Source organism: Patagioenas fasciata, chromosome 33, assembly GCF_037038585.1.
Source record: "Patagioenas fasciata isolate bPatFas1 chromosome 33, bPatFas1.hap1, whole genome shotgun sequence".
In the NCBI taxonomy this organism is placed as follows: Eukaryota; Metazoa; Chordata; class Aves; order Columbiformes; family Columbidae; genus Patagioenas; species Patagioenas fasciata.
The window spans coordinates 416,249-433,043 of NC_092552.1; the positions used below are offsets into that span (position 1 = coordinate 416,249).

Genomic DNA, 16,795 nt, shown 5'->3' on the forward strand with positions numbered 1-16,795 from the left:
GTGTCCCCACATCGTGGGGGACGACGGCGCTGGGGGGTCCCCAATGTCCCCGGGGGGGGGCCCAGTGTCCCCCCAACACAGATGGGTGATGGGGACACCACGGGGGTCGCCAAAACCCTGGGGGGTCCCCAATGTCCTCGGGGGGATCCCATGTCCCCCCCATCACGGGTGTGTGACGGGGACACCAGGATGGGGACAACAGCAGCCGGGGGTCCCCCAATGTCCAGGGGGGGTGTCCCCATGTCCCCCCCCATTGTGGGTGTGTGATGGGGACACTGGGGGGGACTCCAGTGTGGGGCTGGACAGCAGCAGCCAGGTGGTCCCCAAAGTCCATGGGAGGGTCCCCAAAATCCAGGGGGGTCCCCGATGTCCCAGGGGGGTCCCCGATGTCCTGGGGGGGGTCCCCGATGTCCCCCCCATTGTGGGTGTGTGATGGGGACACTGGGGGGGGACCCCAGTGTGGAGCTGGACAGCAGCAGCCAGGTGGTCCCCAAAGTCCATGGGGGGGCCCCAAAGCCCATGGGGGGTCCCCAATGTCCAGAGGGGGGGTCCCGTGTCCCCCCGCATTGATGGGGACACTGGTGGGGACCCCAGTGTGGAGCTGGACAGCAGCAGCCAGGGGGTCCTCAAAGTCCATGGGGGGTCCCCGATGTCCAGGGGGTCCCCAATATCTGGGGGGGGTGTCCCATGTCGCCCCTCATTGATGGGGACACCAGGGGGGACCCCAGTGTGGAGCTGGACAGCAGCAGCCAGGTGGTCCCCAAAGTCCATGGGTGTCCCCGATAGCCGGGATGTCCCCAACGTCCGGGGGGTCCCCGCCGTCCCGGGGGGGTCCCCTCAGCGCAGGCGGTGCTGGCGCATGAGGGGGACGATGGCGGCGGGGGGGGCGGCCTTGCCCAGGAAGGGGTGGCGCAGCAGCTCGGGCGCCGTCGCCCTCTGCCCGGGGTCCCGCACCAGCATCCGCTCCAGGAACCCCCTGAGCGACGGGGACACCTGGGGGGGAGGGCGGGGGGGTCAGGGCCGCCCCCAAGTGTCCCCCAGGTGTCCCCCAAGTGTCCCCCAAGCGTCCCCGGCTCGTACCTTGTGTGCGTTTTTCAGCTTGGGGGGCAGGTTGTCGCGGATCATTTTCATGGCTTTGAGGGGGGGCTCGTTGAAATAAGGGGGCTCCCCATCCACCATCTCGATCACCATCACCCCCAGAGACCAGATGTCCACCTGGGGGGGGAAATGGGGGGCACCCGCGACCCCAAAGATGCACCGGGGGACCCCAAAGATGCCCCATGCCCCCCAAACCCATCCTATGTACCCCAAACCTGCCCCATGTCCCATGAACCCATTCCATGTACCCCAAACCATGCCATGCCCCCCAAACCCGCCCCACGCCCCCCAAACCTGCCCCCCAGGCCCAGAGCCGCCCCATGTGCCCCAAACCTGCCCCATATGCCCCAAACTATCCCATGTACCCCTAAACCATCCCATGTGCCCCAGACCCCCTTCATGTCCCCCAAACCTGCCCCATGTCCCCCAAACCCACCCCATGTCCCCCAAACCCCATCCATGCCCCCCAAACCCGCCCCCCAGCCCCAGAGCTGCCCCATGTCCCCCAAACCCCCTCCATGTCCCCAAACCTGCCCCACGTCCCCCAAACCCCCTCCATGCCCCCTAAACCATCCCACATGCCCCAAACCATCCCATGTGCCCCAAACCCATCCCATGTGCCCCAAACCCACCCCATGTCCCCCAAACCCCTTCCATGTCCCCCAAACCCCCTCCATGCCCCCAAACCCATCCCATGTGCCCCAAACCCACCCCATGTCCCCCAAACCCCCTCCATGTCCCCCAAACCCACCCCATGCCCCCCAAACCCCCTCCATGCCCCCTAAACCATCCCATGTGCCCCAAACCCCCTCCATGTCCCCCAAACCCGCCCCATGTCCCCCAAACCCGCCCCATGCCCCCCAAACTCCTTCCATGCGCCCCAAACCATCCCATGTCCCCCAAACCCCCTCCATGTCCCCCAAACCCCCTCCATGCCCCCTAAACCATCCCATGTGCCCCAAACCCATCCCTCCCATGTCCCCCAAACCCCCTCCATACCCCCCAAACCCCCTCCATGCCCCCCAAACCATCCCATGTCCCCAAACCCACCCCATGTCCCCCAAACCCCCTCCATGTCCCCAAATCCCCTCCATGTCCCCAAACCCCCTCCATGTCCCCCAAACCCCCTCCATGCCCCCCAAACCCCCTCCATGCCCCCCAAACCATCCCATGTCCCCCAAACCCATCCCATGTCCCCCAAACCCGCCCCATGCCCCCCAAACTCCCTCCATGCGCCCCCAAACCATCCCATGTCCCCCAAACCCCCTCCATGTCCCCCAAACCCACCCCATGCCCCCCAAACCCCCTCCATGCCCCCTAAACCATCCCACGTGCCCCAAACCCATCCCATGTCCCCCAAACCCCCTCCATGTCCCCAAACCCCCTCCATGCCCCCCAAACCCCCTCCATGCCCCCCAAACCATCCCATGTCCCCCAAACCCCCTCCATGTCCCCAAACCCCCTCCATGCCCCCCACTCCCGCGCCCACCTCGGGGCCGTAGGGCAGGCGGGAGATGAGCTCGGGCGCCATCCAGTACGGGGTCCCCACCAGCGACTTGCGCCGCGGCACCTCCTTGTTCACTTGGGCGCAGAACCCGAAATCCGAGAGTTTCACCTGGAAAGGAGCCGGAAGCACCACGGGGGGCGTCGGAAGGCGCGGGGGGGGCGTTTTGGGGGTGGGGAGGGGGCTGGGGGGGCGCTCACCCGCCCGTCGTGCGTGAGCAGGATGGAGTCGCTCTTGATGTCGCGGTGGATGACGCCCTGGGCATGGAGAACGGCCAGAGCCTTGAGCACGGCGGCGCACACGGCGGCGATCTGCTCCTCGTTCATCCTGGGGACACGGCCCCCCAAAACGTCAGGGGACACGGGGGGACATGGCGGGGACATGGGGGGGACACCCCCGAGGGGCTCCCCAAATCCCACTTGAAACAATGGAAGACATTGTGCATTAAACGCCTTGTTTTGGGGGCTTGGGGTGGAGAAGGTCGTGGGGGGTCCTTCATCCTGGGGACACCAAAATCCACCCCAAAACAGTGAGGGGACGTGGGGGGACATGGAGGGGACACAGGGAGGGGGATGGGGGGGACATGGGGGGGATATGGGGGGGACACCCCCGAGGGGCTCCCCAAATCCCACTTCAAACAAAGGATGATGTGGTGCATTAAACGCCTTGTTTTGGGGGCTTGGGGTGGAGAAGGTTGTGGGGGGTCCTTCATGTTGGGGACACCAAAATCCACCCCAAAACAGTGAGGGGACATGGGGGGGACATGGGGGGGACACCCCCGAGGGGCTCCCCAAATCCCACTTCAAACAAAGGATGATGTGGTGCATTAAACGCCTCGTTTTGGGGGCTTGGGGTGGAGAAGGTTGTGGGGGGTCCTTCATCCTGGGGACCCCAAAATCTACCAAAATGCACCAAAAGCAGTGAGGTGACATGGAGGGGATGGCGGGGGACATGGGGGGGACACGGGGAACTCATCCCTAGTGTCACCTGGTGGGACATTCAGGGTTAACCCATCCCTAATGTCACCCGGTGGGACGCTCACGTTCAACTCGTCCCCAATCCCACCCAATGGGCCGTGATGGGGGAAACCAGGCTGGGGACAAGGGGGACATTCGGGGACACCTGGGGACGCTCGGGGCCCCACCTGGTGTGCGTGACGATGTCGGTCAAGGCGCCGCCCTCCAGGAACTCCATGACCACCCAGAGCTCGTCGCCCACCAGGTAGCTGTTGTACATCTCCACCACGTTCTCGTGCTGGTAGTCGCGCATGATCACCACCTGGATTTGGGGACACGGCGCTGTCACCCGCCCTGCGGTGGTGTCACCCCCCAACCCCCGCGGCGGTGACACCCCCGGCAAACCAGAGGGGGTCGGTTTGGGGTGCAGAGCCAAGAATCCCTTCCTGGAGACACAGAAGAGACGGAGAGCATGGGGAGGGTCATTGGGATGATTGAGATGGTCATGGGGATGATCAAGATGGTCATTGGGATGACCACCAGATTATAGAGGTGATCACTGGAGTGACAATTGGGATGATCGAGATGGCCATTGGGATGATCGGGATGGCCATCGGGATGACCATTGGGATCATTGGGATGGTCATTGTGAGGATCAAGATGATCACTGGGATGGCCATTGGGATTATCAAGGCGATCATTGGGATGACCAAGATGATCATTGGGGTGATCAAGATGGTCACTGGGGTGGTCATTGGGATGGTCATCGGGATGGTCATTGGGACGACCAAATGGTCATTGGGATGACCAAGATGGTCACTGGGATGGTCCAGATGACCACTGGGATGGTCCAGATGACCACTGGGATGGTCATTGGGATGGTCACTGGGGTGGCCATCGGCATGGTCAAGATGGTCATTGGGATGGGTCATTGGGATGACCAAGATGGTCTCTGAGACGGTCAATGGGATGATCAAGATGGTCACTGGGATGGTCACTGGGATGGTCAAGATGGTCATCGGGATGTTCATTGGGACAACCAAGATGGTCATCGGGATGGTCAAGATGGTCATGGGATGATCAAGATGATCATCGGGATGACCAAGATGATTGTTGGGATGGCCACTGGGATGGCCATTCGGATGGTCAAGATGGTCATTGGGATGGTCAAGATGGTCATTGGGATGGTCAAGATGGTCATTGGGATGATCATTGGGACAACCAAGATGGTCATTGGGATGGTCATCGGGATGGTCATTGGGATGATCAAGATGGTCATTGGGATGATCATTGGGACAACCAAGATGGTCATTGGGATGGTCAAGATGGTCATTGGGATGGCCATCGGGATGGTCATTGGGATGATCAAGATGGTCATTGGGATGATCATTGGGACAACCAAGATGGTCATTGGGATGATCAAGATGGTCATCGGGATGACCAAGATGATTGTTGGGATGGCCACTGGGATGGCCATTCGGATGGTCAAGATGGTCATTGGGATGGTCAAGATGGTCATTGGGATGGTCAAGATGGTCATTGGGATGGTCATCGGGATGGTCATTGGGATGATCAAGATGGTCATTGGGATGATCATTGGGACAACCAAGATGGTCATTGGGATGGTCAAGATGGTCATTGGGATGGCCATCGGGATGGTCATTGGGATGATCAAGATGGTCATTGGGATGATCATTGGGACAACCAAGATGGTCATTGGGATGATCAAGATGGTCATCGGGATGACCAAGATGATTGTTGGGATGGCCACTGGGATGGCCATTCGGATGGTCAAGATGGTCATTGGGATGGTCAAGATGGTCATTGGGATGGTCAAGATGGTCATTGGGATGGTCATCGGGATGGTCATTGGGATGATCAAGATGGTCATTGGGATGATCATTGGGACAACCAAGATGGTCATTGGGATGGTCAAGATGGTCATTGGGATGGCCATCGGGATGGTCATTGGGATGATCAAGATGGTCATTGGGATGATCATTGGGACAACCAAGATGGTCATTGGGATGATCAAGATGGTCATCGGGATGACCAAGATGATTGTTGGGATGGCCACTGGGATGGCCATTCGGATGGTCAAGATGGTCATTGGGATGGTCATCGGGATGGTCATTGGGATGATCAAGATGGTCATCGGGATGGTCATCGGGATGGTCATCGGGATGGTCATCGGGATGGTCATCGGGACAACCAAGATGGTCATTGGGATGACCAAGATGATCGTTGGGATGGCCATTGGGATGATCAAGATGGTCGTCGGGGTGGTCATTGGGATGATCATTGGGACAACCAAGATGGTCATCGGGATGGTCAAGATGGTCATTGGGATGGCCAAGATGGTCATTGGGATGGCCATCGGGATGGTCAAGGTGGTCACCGGGATGGTCATCGGGATGGTCAAGATGATCGTTGGGATGGTCATAGGGAGGATCACTGGGATGGTCAAGATGGTCATTGGGATGGCCAAGATGGTCATTGGGATGGTCATTAGGATGGTCAAGGTGGTCACCGGGATGGTCAAGGTGGTCACCGGGATGGTCAAGGTGGTCACCGGGATGGTCATCGGGATAGCCAAGATGATCGTTGGGATGGTCATAGGGAGGATCACTGGGATGGTCAAGATGGTCATCGGGACGACCAAGATGGTCACTGGGGTGGTCATTGGGGTGGTCAAGATGATCCACCTCCCGGCCACCCACCAATCAGCACCCACCAGGGCCCCCCCTCCATCCCCGCCCACCTCGTTGAAGAGCAGCTCCCGGCGCTGCTGCTTGCGCAGGTCCATCTTCTTGACGGCCACCAGCTTGCCGGAGCTCTTCACCGTGGCGATGCACACCACGCCGGTGGAGCCCTCGCCGATCTTGATGAAGTTGTCCAGGTAGGCGCGGGGGTCTCCGGGATCCACCACCAGCTGCAGCGCGGCGCGGAACTGCTCGTGCGACACGCGCTGCGGCTCGCGCTGCGGCGAACGGGCCCGCGCCGGGGCGGCCGCGCTGGGGGGCGGCTCCGGGGGGGCCGGCTCCGGGTTTTTGGGGCGCGGGGCGGAGCGGGAAGGGGGCGCCGAGGGGGCGGGGCCGTTGGGGGGAGGATCCGGCGCTCGCGGCTCAGCCTGGGAAATGGGGGAGAGAGAAAAAGGGGGTGAGGGGAAGGAAGTGGGGGGCGGACCCGGAAATGGTGGGGAGGGGGCGGGGTGGAGGAGAGAGATGGGAAGTGGTTTGGGGGGAAAAGGTCGTTAGGAAGTGGGTTTGGGGAGGAAAAGGTCGTTAGGAAGAGGTTTATGGGAGGAAAAGGTCGTTAGGAAGAGGTTTAGGGGAGGAAAAGGTCGTTAGGAAGCGGTTTTGGGGAGGAAAAGGTCGTTAGGAAGCGGTTTTGGGGAGGAAAAGGTCGTTAGGAAGAGGTTTATGGGAGGAAAAGGTCGTTAGGAAGTGGTTTTGGGGAGGAAAAGGTCGTAAGGAAGCGGTTTTGGGGAGGAAAAGGTCGTTAGGAAGTGGATTTTGGGGAGGAAAAGGTCCAGTTTTGATTTGTGGAGATTGTTAGAAAGTGGATTTTGGGGAGGAAAAGCTTGTTAGGAAGAGGTTTTGGGGAGGAAAAGGTCGTTAGGAAGCGGTTTATGGGAGGAAAAGGTCGTTAGGAAGCGGTTTATGGGAGGAAAAGCTCGTTAGGAAGTGGTTTGGGGACGAAAAGGTCATTAGGAAGCGGTTTTGGGGAGGAAAAGCTCATTAGGAAGAGGATTTGTGGGAGGAAAAGCTCATTAGGAAGTGGTTTTGGGGAGGAAAAGGTCGCTAGGACCTGGTTTTTGGGGAGGAAAACTCCAGTTTTAATTGGCAGAGCTCGTTAGGAAGAGGATTTGGGGGAGAAAAGCTCATTAAGAAGTGGTTTTGGGGAGGAAAAGCTCCGGTTTTAACTGGCGAAGATTATTAGGAAGTGGATTTTGGAGAGGAAAAGCTCCGGTTTTAATTGGTGGAGATCATTAGGAAGTGGATTTTGGGGAGGAAAAGGTCGTTAGGAAGTGGTTTTGGAGAGGAAAAGCTCATTAGGAAGTGGTTTATGGGAGGAAAAGCTCCCGTTTTAACTGGTGGAGATCGTTAGGAAGTTGATTTTGGAGAGGAAAAGCTCCTCAGGAAGTGGATTGCAGGGAGGAAAAGCTCGTTAGGCCGCAGTTTTTGCCCATTAAGCCACAGCTTTTGGTGGGGTTTTTTGGCCATTAAGCCGTGGTTTTTGGCCCATTAAGCCACACTTTTTGGTGGTGTTTTTTGCCCATTAAGCCGCGCTTTTTGGCGCCCGTTTTTGCCCATTAAGCCGCGCTTTTTGGTGCCTGTTTTTGCCCATTAAGCCGCACTTCTTGGTGCCCGTTTTTGCCCATTAAGCTGCACTTTTTGGTGGCTGTTTTTGCCCATTAAGCCGCACTTCCTGGCCCATTAAGCCGCACTTTTTGGTGCCTGTTTTTGCCCATTAAGCCGCACTTTTTGGTGCCCGTTTTTGCCCATTAAGCCGCACTTTCTGGTGGTGTTTTTTGCCCATTAAGCCGCGCTTTTTGGCCCATTAAGCTGCACTTTTTGGTGGTGTTTTTTGCCCATTAAGCCGCACTTTTTGGTGCCCGTTTTTGCCCATTAAGCCGCGCTTTTTGGTGCCCGCTTTTGCCCATTAAGCCGCACTTTCTGGTGGTGTTTTTTGCCCATCAAGCCGCACTTTTTGGCCCATTAAGCCGCACTTTTTGGTGGTGTTGTTTGTCCATTAAGCCGCACTTTTTGGCCCATTAAGCCGCAGTTTTTTGCCCGTTAAGCCGCACTTAATGGGCAAAAACGGGCACCAAAAAGCCGCCCTTTTTGGCGGTGTTCTTTGGCGTTCCCGGCGTTCCGGCCGCGCTCCCGGTTACCTGCGCGCCCCCGTGGCGGGCGGGGGGGGGCTCGCTGCGGGGGTAGGTGTGGAAGGGCCGTCCCGGCGCCGTCTTCGCCCCCCCCTCGCTCTCGGGGCCGGACAGGGGGCGCTTGTCCCGGGTCGGGGGGGCGGTGGCGGGGGGGCCGGCGGCGTCCACGGCCCCGTAGGACGACTTGGGGCGCTTGTCGGGGGGGGGGGCGCCGCGGCCCGCCCTGGGCGGGGGGGGCGGGGAGGCCGTTGCGGGGCGGGGGGGGGCTGGGGGGGCCGTGGCGGCGCAGGGAGTTGGAGCGGGACACGCACATGTGCTCCAGCTCCTCCAGCAGCCAGCTCAGAGAGCCCGCCGGGGGGGCCTGGGCGCCCCGAACGATGGTCTGGGGGGGAACAATGGGGGGGGAACAATGGGGGGGGAACAATGGGGGGGGGAACAATGGGGGGGGGAACAATGGGGGGGGGAACAATGGGGGGGGAACAATGGGGGGGGGGAACAATGGGGGGGGGAACAATGGGGGGGGGAACAATGGGGGGGGGAACAATGGGGGGGGGAACAATGGGGGGGGGGAACAATGGGGGGGGGAACAATGGGGGGGGGAACAATGGGGGGGGGAACAATGGGGGGGGAACAATGGGGGGGGGGAACAATGGGGGGGAATGGGGGGGGGAACAATGGGGGGGGGAATGGGGGGGGGAACAATGGGGGGGGAATGGGAGGGGGGGAATGGTGGGGGGAAATGGGGAAACAGGGGAGGGAATGGGATGGGAACAACAGGGGGAAACAGGATGGGAATGGGGGGGAAAAGGGGGGGAGGAATGGGGGGGGAATGGGGGGGGAATGGGATGGGAACCAATGGGGGGGGGGGGGAGAACCAATGGGGGGGGTGGAAGGGGAGAACCAATGTGGGGGGGGAATGGGAGCACCAATGCGGGGGGGGACGGGGAGAACCAATGGGGGGGGGGGGGGAAGGGGAGAACCAATGGGGGGGGGGGAAGGGGAGAACCAATGGGGGGGGGGGAAGGGGAGAACCAATGGGGGGGGGGGAAGGGGACAACCAATGGGGGGGGGGGGGGGGGGGGGAAGGGGACAACCAATGGGGGGGGGGGGGAAGGGGACAACCAATGGGGGGGGGGGGGAAGGGGACAACCAATGGGGGGGGGGGGGGAAGGGGACAACCAATGGGGGGGGGGGGGGGGGGGGAAGGGGACAACCAATGGGGGGGGGGGGGGGGGGAAGGGGACAACCAATGGGGGGGGGGGGGAAGGGGACAACCAATGGGGGGGGGGGGAAGGGGACAACCAATGGGGGGGGGGGGGGGGAGGGGACAACCAATGGGGGGGGGGGGAAGGGGACAACCAATGGGGGGGGGGAAGGGGTGGGAAGAAGAACCAATGGGGGGGGGGAACCAATGCGGGGGGGGGACGGGATGGGAATGATGGGGAGGAAACGGGGGAGGAAACGGGATGGGAACAATGACGGGGGAAATGGGATGGGAATGATGGGGGGGAACCAATGGGGGGGAAATGGGATGGGAACAACGGGGGGGAAACGGGGGCGAAATGCGAACAATGGGGGGGGAACAATGTGGGGGGGGGAAACATGACAGAAACAAAAAAAAAAAGGGAAAAATCAAATAAACCAATGGCAATGGGATGGGGGGAACAGGGGACACGGGACCCCCCCAGCTGATTCTGGGGAGGGAACATCGGGGATCACCCCCCCACCACCACCCCCGCGCAGCTTGGGGCGCTCGGCCGACTCCTCCAGCAGCCCCTGAACCCCAAAACCCCATTTCCCCCCTAGTTCCCCCCATTTCTCACCTTTCTGGCCCCAGGTGCTGCACGCTGGGTCCACCAGGGACCTGGGGCTCTCACCGACTCCTCCAGCAGCCCCTGAACCCCAAAGCCCCTGTTGTCCCCCCAAACCCCCCATGTCCCACCTTGGGGGCCGCATTGCGGATCCTGGTGCTGCACGCTGGGTCCACCAGGGACCTGGGGCTCTCACCGACTCCTCCAGCAGCCCCTGAACCCCAAACCCCCTGTTGTCCCCCCAAACCCCCTGTTGTCCCCCCAAAGCCCCCGTTGTCCCCCACGTCCCACCTTGGGGGCCGCGTTGCGGATGCTGGTGACGCAGGCGGGGTCCACGAGCGGCTTGGGGCGCCGGGCCGACTCCTCGAGCAGCCCCTGAACCCCAAAGCCCCTGTTGTCCCCCCAAACCCCCTGTTGTCCCCCATGTCCCACCTTGGGGGCCGCATTGCGGATCCTGGTGCTGCACGCTGGGTCCACCAGGGACCTGGGGCTCTCACCGACTCCTCCAGTAGCCCCTGAACCCCAAAGCCCCTGTTGTCCCCCCAAACCCCCTGTTGTCCCCCCAAACCCCCCGTTGTCCCCCCAAACCCCCCATGTCCCACCTTGGGGGCCGCATTGCGGATCCTGGTGCTGCACGCTGGGTCCACCAGGGACCTGGGGCTCTGACCGACTCCTCCAGCAGCCCCCGAACCCCAAAGCCCCTGTTGTCCCCCCAAAGCCCCTGTTGTCCCCCCAAAGCCCCCGTTGTCCCCCACGTCCCACCTTGGGGGCCGCGTTGCGGATGCTGGTGACGCAGGCGGGGTCCACGAGCGGCTTGGGGCGCCTGGCCGACTCCTCGAGCAGCCCCTGAACCCCAAACCCCCTGTTGTCCCCCCAAACCCCCTGTTGCCCCCCAAACCCCCCATGTCCCACCTTGGGGGCCGCATTGCGGATCCTGGTGCTGCACGCTGGGTCCACCAGGGACCTGGGGCTCTCACCGACTCCTCCAGCAGCCCCCGAACCCCAAAGCCCCTGTTGTCCCCCCAAACCCCCTGTTGTCCCCCCATGTCTCCCCATTTTCCCCCACGTCCCACCTTGGGGGCCGCATTGCGGATCCTGGTGCTGCACGCTGGGTCCACCAGGGACCTGGGGCTCTCACCGACTCCTCCAGCAGCCCCCGAACCCCAAAGCCCCTGTTGTCCCCCCAAACCCCCATTTCCCCCCTAGTTCCCCCTTTTCTCACCTTTCTGGCCCCAGGTGCTGCACGCTGGGTCCACCAGGGACCTGGGGCTCTCACCGACTCCTCCAGTAGCCCCTGAACCCCAAAGCCCCTGTTGTCCCCCCAAACCCCCTGTTGCCCCCCAAACCCCCCATGTCCCACCTTGGGGGCCGCATTGCGGATCCTGGTGCTGCACGCTGGGTCCACCAGGGACCTGGGGCTCTGACCGACTCCTCCGGCAGCCCCCGAACCCCAAAGCCCCTGTTGTCCCCCCAAAGCCCCCTGTTGCCCCCCAAACCCCCCACGTCCCACCTTGGGGGCCGCGTTGCGGATGCTGGTGACGCAGGCGGGGTCCACGAGCGGCTTGGGGCGCCGGGCCGACTCCTCGAGCAGCCCCTGCCACTGCCGCGGCAGCCCGGTGAAGCGCTGCTCGGCCGCGTCGAACCCGGTGTGCACGCGGTGCTCGAAGTTGGACGGCGCCGAGATCTCCAGCCGCTTCTTCTTCTTGCCGAACATGCTGAGGAGCAGCTGAGGGGACAGAAAGGGACAACGGGGTGAGTTTGGGGCTTTGGGGAGGGGGGGAAACTAAGGGGGGGGTTCATGGAGTCACCGCATCCCGGTGAATGGGGATTGAGAGTCTTCACGGCTTAATTTGGGATGGAAAAGGTGCTCGAGGTTTAAGGCTGGGATTATTGTGCATCCCGGCACCTGAGGATTTAAAACCATTAAATCGTAATTTCTATGGGAAAAGATGCTCAAGGTTTAGAGCTGGGATTATCTTGAGCTCCCGAGACACCACGGACTGGAACCTGAAGGCTTAAAGTCATTAAACGTTAATTATGGATGGGAAAGACCCTCGAGGTTTAGTGCTGGGTTTATCCTGAGCCCCCCAGAGACACCTCAGACCAAAACCCAAAGATTTAAGACCATTAAATCATAGCTTATATTGGAAAAGATGCTCAAGGTTTAGAACTGGGATCAATGTTGAGTTGAGCTGCCTGGAGACACCACAGATTGGAACCTGAAGGTTTAAGATCATTAAACGTTAATTATGGATGGGAAAGACCCTCGAGGTTTAGTGCTGGGTTTATCCTGAGCCCCCCAGAGACACCTCAGACTGGAACCTAAAGATTTAAGATCATTAAATCATAGCTTATATTGGAAAAGACGCTCAAGGTTTAGAACTGGGATTATTGTTGAGGTCCCCAAAGACACCATGGACTGGAACCTGAAGGTTTAAGATCATTAAATCTTAATTTGTATTGGGAAAGATGCTCAAGGTTTAGTGCTGGGATCAACGCCGAGCGCCCCAGAGACATTAAAACCATTGGATTATAATCCAGGATGGAAAACCCCTCAAGGTTTAGAACTGGGATTATCATTGAGCTCCATGGAGAGAAGGAGCTTGAAAGACTTGGGGAGGGGACAGAAAGGGACACAAAGGTGAGTTTGGGGCTTTGGGGAGGCAGGGAAACTAAGGGGGGGTTCATGGAGTCACCGCATCCCGGTGAATGGGGATTGAGAGTCTTCACGGCTTAATTTGGGATGGAAAAGGTGCTCGAGGTTTAAGGCTGGGATTATTGTGCATCCCGGCACCTGAGGATTTAAAACCATTAAATCGTAATTTCTATGGGAAAAGATGCTCAAGGTTTAGAGCTGGGATTATCTTGAGCTCCCGAGACACCACGGACTGGAACCTGAAGGTTTAAAGTCATTAAACGTTAATTATGGGTGGGAAAGACCCTCGAGGTTTAGTGCTGGGTTTATCCTGAGCCCCCCAGAGACACCTCAGACCAAAACCCAAAGATTAAAGATCATTAAATCATAACTCGAGTTGGAAAAGATGCTCAAGGTTTAGAACTGGGATTATTGTTGAGGTCCCCAAAGACACCACGGACTGGAACCTGAAGGTTTAAAGCCATTAAACGTTAATTATGGGTGGGAAAGACCCTCGAGGTTTAGTGCTGGGTTTATCCTGAGCCCCCCAGAGACACCTCAGACTGGAACCTAAAGATTAAAGATCATTAAACCATAACTTATATTGGAAAAGACGCTCAAGGTTTAGAGCTGGGATTATTGTGGAGTTGAGCTGCCTGGAGACACCACACAATGGAAAGTGAAGGTTTAAGATCATTAAATGCTAATTACGGATGGGAAAGACCCTTGAGGTTTAGAGCCGGGTTTATCCTGAGCCCCCCAGGGACATTAAACCCATCAAATCACGATTCTGGATGGCAAAGATGCCCCAAATCAGCCGGTTTTACCCCAAACGCGGCTTTGGGGCGGGAGCTGAAGGGTTAAGGCGCGCATTCCTCAGCCCAGCCCGGGTCAGGTGCCGTGTTAATTAGTCACCCGTTAACGAACTCAGCAAACAAACCCCACGGGGAGCACAGCACCCCCCAAACCCCCTTTTCCTACCTGAAAATCAGCGATTTGGGGTGCGGAGGAACAAGAGGCTCCAAACCCACCCCCCCCGCACCCCTATAATTAATTCTCCACGTTAATTAACGCACAGAAAGCCAAAAGCTCATTAAATCGGCAGCTCCAAGCCCAAATCTTGCCCAATTCGCCCCAAATCGCTGCGTCCCGATGGTCCCGAACCCCCAATTTTGCCCCTTGGTGCGTTCCACAAATCCAAACTCGGCGCTGAAATGAGCCCCAAAATGGGGCGAAAAAGGGGATTTTTGGGCAAATGGGAGCCCGGTGACCCCACCTGGGGGTCGGGGGGGTTCCCACGTTGGGGTCACACCTGGGATTTGGGGGTTTTGGGGGTTTTTGGGGCTATTTTGGGACTGGTGGAACTGGCCCGGCCGGATCTGCAGCCCTGAGGAGGAGGAGGAAACGGGGACGGCGTCCAACGGGTTCCACCGGCAGCTAATTAGGGGTTAATTGGGAATGGGGGTTAATTGGGAATGGGGGTTAATTGGGAATGGGGGTTAATTGGGAATGGGGGTTAATTGGGAATGGGGGTTAATTGGGAATGGGGGGTTAACAGGACGCCATGATGGGGGGGAAATGGCAGGGGGGAATGGGTGATTAATGGTGTTTAATTGGGAAAAGTTGGAGGGAAGAGACTCGCGGTGGGGCTGCGATAAATGGGGGGAAATGGGGCAAGAACGGGGGGGAAATGAGGGGGAAGTGGGGGGGAAGTGGGGCAGGAACCTGGGGGGGGAAGTGGGGCAGGAACCTGGGGGGGGGGGGAAGTGGGGCAGGAACCTGGGGGGGGGAAGTGGGGCAGGAACCTGGGGGGGGGGAAGTGGGGCAGGAACCTGGGGGGGGGGAAGTGGGGCAGGAACCTGGGGGGGGGAAGTGGGGTGGAAATGGAGCAAAACTGGGTCAGAAATGGGATAAAAATGGGGCAAAACCAGGGAGGAAACGGGGAGGAAATGAGGGGGAAATGGAGCAAAACCAGGGTGGAAATGGGGAAAAAATGGAGCAAAACCGGGGCGGAAACGGGGAGGAAATGAGGGGAAAATGGAGCAAAACTGGGGCAGAAATGGGACAGAAATGGGGCAAAAACCCTAATTAAGTCCAACCTTTAATTACCCCCAGCCCCATCAACAGGAACAGGAGGAGCGGCGTGCGCACGATCGCGCCCTCGTTAGCGAAAGTAACTCGTTAATAGAGAAAAATCCTCGTTAGCAGAACGGCCCGAAAACCCAGCGGGAAACGGCCCCGGATTGTTGGAAACTGGGGGGGTTTGGGTTAAAACTGCATGAGGTGAGGATGTTAATTAAAAATCATCATTAAAGCAAATTAATTAACAGCCAGGATATTAATTGTGGCCCAATTTCCAGCCGAACGGACCCGAAAAGGGGTGGAAAAGGGGGTTTTGGTTCCTACCTTGGGCGCGGAGGCGCCGGCTCAGCCGCACATCCTGACTGGTGCTGAGGGGGGGGTCACGGAGCTGCCCAAAACAGCCCAAATGGGGGCGAGCGGCACCGGGGGGGGGGAGACATGGGCACCCCCCTCGCTCCACCTTTTCACCCCATTTTCACCCCATTTTTGCTGCATTTCCACCCCATTATTTCCCTATTTCTGCCCCATTTGTGCCCCAGGACGGCTCCGTTCTCTTCCCCTTTCTGTCCCATTTTCGCTCCATTTTCACCCCATTTTTGCTCCATTTTCACCCCATTTTTGCCTCATTTCCACCCTGGTTTTGCCCCATTTTCACCCCATTATTTCCCTACATTTACCCCATTTCTACTCCATTTTTGCCCCATTTCTACCCCACTATTTCCCCCATTTCTACCCCACTATTTCCCCCTTTTTGCCCCATTTCCACCCCATTATTCCCCGACCTTTGCCCCATTTTCACCCCATTATTCCCCCTTTTCCACCCCATTTCCACCCCACTATTCCCCGACCTTTGCCCCATTTTCACCCCATTATTCCCCCTTTTCCACCCCATTTCCACCCCATTATTCCCCGACCTTTGCCCCATTTTCACCCCATTATTCCCCCTTTTTCCACCCCATTTCCACCCCACTATTTCCCCCCCTTTTTGCCCCATTTCCACCCCACTATTTCCCCCCTTTTTTGCCCCATTTCCACCCCACTATTTCCCCCCCTTTTTGCCCCATTTTCACCCCACTATTTCCCCCCCTTTTTGCCCCATTTCCACCCCATTATTCCCTCCCTTTTTGCCCCATTTTCACCCCACTATTTCCCCCCCTTTTTGCCCCATTTCCACCCCACTATTTCCCCCTTTTGCCCCATTCCCACCCCACTATTTCCCCATTTTTGCCCCATTTCCACCTCATTTTCACCCCATTTCTGCCCCATCCCCCCTCCTTTCGCAGCCCCCCACGATTCTCCTCACTCCAACTCCTCCTCCACGCCACCACAATTAAACACAACCAATTAACCAACTAATTAACCAACTCCCCCCCCATTTCCCGAAACCCTTCACCACCCGAACCTCGCGGGGGCTCCGAATTGCCCGATTCCCCCTCGTTTTCCAGGCGCTTTAACCCTCAATTAACTCCCGGTTTAACCCCTCACTCACCCCCCCAGGCTCCCCCTTTTCCCTTAGGCCCCATCTCCCCCCAGGCCCCCAAACTTCGCCCCCCCCCGCCCCAAACTACCCCCCCGTGTCCCCAAACCCCCCCCCCATTCCCCCTGTCCCCCCGGACCCCCCAGCCCCCGCTCACCCCTCACAAAGGGCCCAAATCGTTGCTTTTCCCGCTCCCCCCCGCCCACAATCACTCGCCCGCCGCCATGTTGCGATCGAGCCGCATCCGGGCACTCGCCCCGCCCGCGTTGCCCGGGCAACAGGCACCGCCCCAATGGGCGGGGCTTTGAGGGCGTGCCTGCCGATTGGAGGGCGTGCTCTTCGGG

General features: G+C 59.1%; 1 protein-coding gene across 1 annotated transcript; it reads right to left on the reverse strand.

The window, feature by feature from the left end:
• Window positions 1–695: 695 nt before the first annotated feature.
• PAK4 (p21 (RAC1) activated kinase 4) lies at window positions 696–16,728 on the reverse strand. The gene is made up of 9 exons (XM_065859451.2): window positions 16,609–16,728; window positions 15,299–15,362; window positions 11,768–11,983; window positions 6,320–6,688; window positions 3,747–3,880; window positions 2,803–2,929; window positions 2,588–2,713; window positions 1,081–1,215; window positions 696–993 (listed from the first exon to the last, which is right to left on the reverse strand). The coding sequence occupies exons 3-9, from the start codon at window positions 11,969–11,971 to the stop codon at window positions 838–840; spliced, it is 1,251 nt and encodes a 416-aa protein (XP_065715523.1). The 5' UTR covers window positions 11,972–11,983; window positions 15,299–15,362; window positions 16,609–16,728; the 3' UTR covers window positions 696–837.
• Window positions 16,729–16,795: the final 67 nt, after the last annotated feature.

Bases quoted from the DNA above. Each gene is read 5' to 3' on its own strand.
- PAK4 (XM_065859451.2), bottom strand. From the start codon at position 11,971: ATGTTCGGCAAGAAGAAGAAGCGGCTGGAGATCTCGGCGCCGTCCAAC. The intron at 6,689-11,767 runs GTGGGACGTGGG...CCCATTTCCCAG, and splicing joins TCCGCAACGCGGCCCCCAAG to GCTGAGCCGCGAGCGCCGGA. The intron at 2,714-2,802 runs GTGAGCGCCCCC...GCTCCTTTCCAG, and splicing joins TGCTCACGCACGACGGGCGG to GTGAAACTCTCGGATTTCGG.